At 43.2% G+C, this 3,232-nt stretch overlaps 1 protein-coding gene across 1 annotated transcript in view; it reads left to right on the plus strand.

The window, feature by feature from the left end:
* Micu2 (mitochondrial calcium uptake 2) overlaps positions 1 to 2,776 on the plus strand; it is a 90,655-nt gene extending 87,879 nt beyond the window's left edge. The window contains exon 12 of the mRNA XM_005355420.3: positions 1,178 to 2,776. Coding sequence (XP_005355477.1) covers positions 1,178 to 1,270 — 93 coding nt within the window. The 3' untranslated portion in view covers positions 1,271 to 2,776. The remainder of the gene's footprint in view (positions 1 to 1,177) is intronic.
* The last annotated feature ends 456 nt before the right edge of the window (positions 2,777 to 3,232 follow it).

Consider the following 3,232-nt stretch of genomic DNA (forward strand, 5'->3'; position numbering starts at 1 on the left):
AATAAATAAATAAATAAATAAATAAAACAAACCTGAGTCTGGGGAAATGGTCCCATTAGTTAGGACCTGAGTTTGGTTCCCAGAACCAGGTAAATGCCAGGCACAGTGACATGTACTTAGAATCCCACTTCTGGAGAGACAGAGATAGGTGGGTCTGTGGGTTTTGCCAGCTAGCCAGACTAGCCTCCTTTTTGAGCTTCAGGCCAGTGAATGACAACCAAGGCTGTCCTCGGACCTCTGTCATTGTACATACTTATACACACGCATGCACACACACTCAGGCATACATGCACACTTGATATTGAATGTACACATACTCACATACATCTGAATCTAATTTCAGAAATCACAGCCTAGTATCTAACCTTGAGTCTGACTTTGGATCTGACCTTAGATCTGACTTTGGAACTGACCTTGGACTCATTAGGTTCAAATCCTGCCCTGTCATGTATTAACTGATGAATCTTTTTTGCTTTTTGTTTTTTGTTTTTTTGAGACAGGGTTTCTCTGTGTAGCTTTGGAGCCTGTCCTGGCACTCGCTCTGTAGACCAGGCTGCCCTCGAACTAACAGAGATCCACCTGCCTCTGCCTCCGGAGTGCTGGGATTAAAGGTGTGCGCCACAGCCACGCAGCTAACTGATGAATCTTGAAGAGCCACTTAGTTTGTTCCTTGGATACCTCATTTGTATAATGAAGAAAATGATCAGTTTACCAACAGTACCATGCAGGGAGCTAACTATGAAGCACGCAGAACCCTCAGTACATGTCGTGGCTGCTCATAGTCACATGCTGGGCTCTGAGAGGGCGACAGAGAAAGCCCAGAGTTTTGTTTGCATTAGGATCTACTAGAAGTACTCTCATGAAATAAATTTGTGTCAGAATAACTTGGCTTTACGCATCTGCACAGACAGTAAGTAGATAGTTAGGAAGAGAGCCAGGAAAAAGGGATGGTCAAGAACTGATGCTTGTGTTCCTAACATAAGATTATTCATTTACAATTAGAAAAGGATCCCGATTCCCACAGCACATGTTATCTCAGAGAAATTAATAAATAGGGTTTCATTACATGCATTTGGCAACATAACCCACCCTCAGCTTTCTTTAGAGAAGTATGGGAAGGCAATAAGCAGGGCCACGAGACATGATCCCAGTGACTGACCTATCTCTCGGGTGGCAGGTGTCGCAGCAGCAGAGTGTGCAAGAGTACTGGAAGTGCGTGAAGAAGGAGAGCATTAAGGGAGTCAAGGAAGCCTGGAAACAAGCTTTTTAAGAAAAAGATGTGTAGCAATTACATTGCTTGAAGTGCCAGAATTTGTGACATTTTTTTCAAAGAATTAATTTTCTCTAAATCTTTATTGAGTTGTGTTGTAATGTAAAAATGCCATGTACTCATTTTCTGGTTCAGGGATTGAGGCGGGGGGCAGGGGGTAAAATGTGTGCCACAGTGCGCATGTGGAAGTCAGAGTCCAGCCTGTGGGAGTCAGTTCTCTCCTATGGGAGTCCCAGAGATTGAACTTGGGTCATGAGCTAGCTTTGGCATCAAGTGCTCTTATCTAATAAGCCCTCTAGCCAGCTCTGACTCAGTAATTGCTTGGTAAATTTTCATTAAAGAATATAATAAAAAGAACAGAAAGTATTCCTTTACAGAAATACACACCACATTGTCAGAGGCCTGTATGCAGAGTGATGCTTTGGTAAGCTGGAGGCCGAGGCCTATAGTAAGAGCTGGTGGGCTTCGTTCCCGCCTGGCTCCTGGCAGCCTGGCTAGCTTATACCCCAAAATAATTACATGGAAACTGTATTCTTTTAAACACTGCCTGGCCCATTAGCTCTATCCTCTTACTGGCTAATTTTCACATCTTGATTAACCCATTTCTAATAATCTGTGTAGCACCACGAGGTGGTAGCTTACCAGGAAGGATCTTAACCTGTGTCCATCTTGGAGAGGATAGCTATAGTGTCTGCCTGAATCTGCTTTTTTTCTCCCAGCATTTTGTTCTGTCTACTTTGCCTATCAAGCTGCTGGCCTATCAAAGGCCAAAGAAGTTTCTTTATTAACCAATGAAATTAACACGTAGACACATGACCCTCCTCCATCAGAGGCTGTCACTGAGCCCTTGGACACGAGAACGAGAGGTGCTTTCTAAAAGACTAAGCAAGCACCACCTGTGACAAGTCTCACTCCGGGCTTCCCTTGCCATGTCCTGTCCTGTGTGACTGTTTCCTCTCTGTGTCCTGTCCTGTGTGACTATTCCCTCTCTGTGTCCTGTCCTGTGTGACTGTGTGTTCTCTGCCTTGAAAATAACCTGAGAGTGATGGTGGCTTGTCTGGAAGCAGGATAAAGTATTGACAGTGATACAGGAAAAATAGGCTTTCTTCTAAATTTTCTATACTTTTGAGATATAAATACAGTACCCTTTCTCCCAAACACATAGGTTTGGGGGCTCAGCGTGCACAGGACACAGCTGATACCACACTTTCTTAACACACACACACACACAATGATCATAAGAGCAAGGTCTCATAAAGGAAGATATATTGGGCTATGGGAAACATGCAAGATGGCACTATAAAGTAGTTGGCAGTAAAATAAATATGAAATAATGTTATGGGGAAATGTATGTATATGTTTATGTATGTGTGTACAGGTGGGCATATATATGTATGTGGAAGCCCCTACTCCTATAAAGTAGCCCCTTACCCATGTCCCAGAAGTAACCCCAATAAACTCATTAGTTCACCAAGCTAGACTTGGATGATACTATTACTTTGGTCTGTTGTGTTTTCTTGAGATTTCCTTATTCTATGTGTATAAGCATTGTACTTACTGTGTGCACCTTGTGTGTACCTGTGGATGTTGTAAGCCACCATGTGGATGCTGGGAACCAAAACCCAGGTCCTTTGCAAGAACACAAGTGCTTTAACCCTTTGGCCATCTCTCCAGTGCCCTGTCCTTTATCTGGTGTTACCGCAACATGAAAATCATAAAATGTTAGGAGATTTTTGTGGGCTTGTTGTAGTTTGGCACTTGGATTATTTTGAGACAGAGTCTTACTATGTTACCCTGCCTGTCGTAGACCTTGATATGTAGTCCAGGATGTCCCTAAATTCAGAGACTCACCTGACTCTGCCTCCTGCATTGTGGGACTAAAGGACATAATGACAATGATGTGTCGCAGTACAAAACATTGTACACACCTGCAAGACCAGTTGACTACAGTAGAGACATCAG

This window comes from Microtus ochrogaster, chromosome 17, assembly GCF_000317375.1.
Source record: "Microtus ochrogaster isolate Prairie Vole_2 chromosome 17, MicOch1.0, whole genome shotgun sequence".
Classification (NCBI taxonomy): Eukaryota; Metazoa; Chordata; class Mammalia; order Rodentia; family Cricetidae; genus Microtus; species Microtus ochrogaster.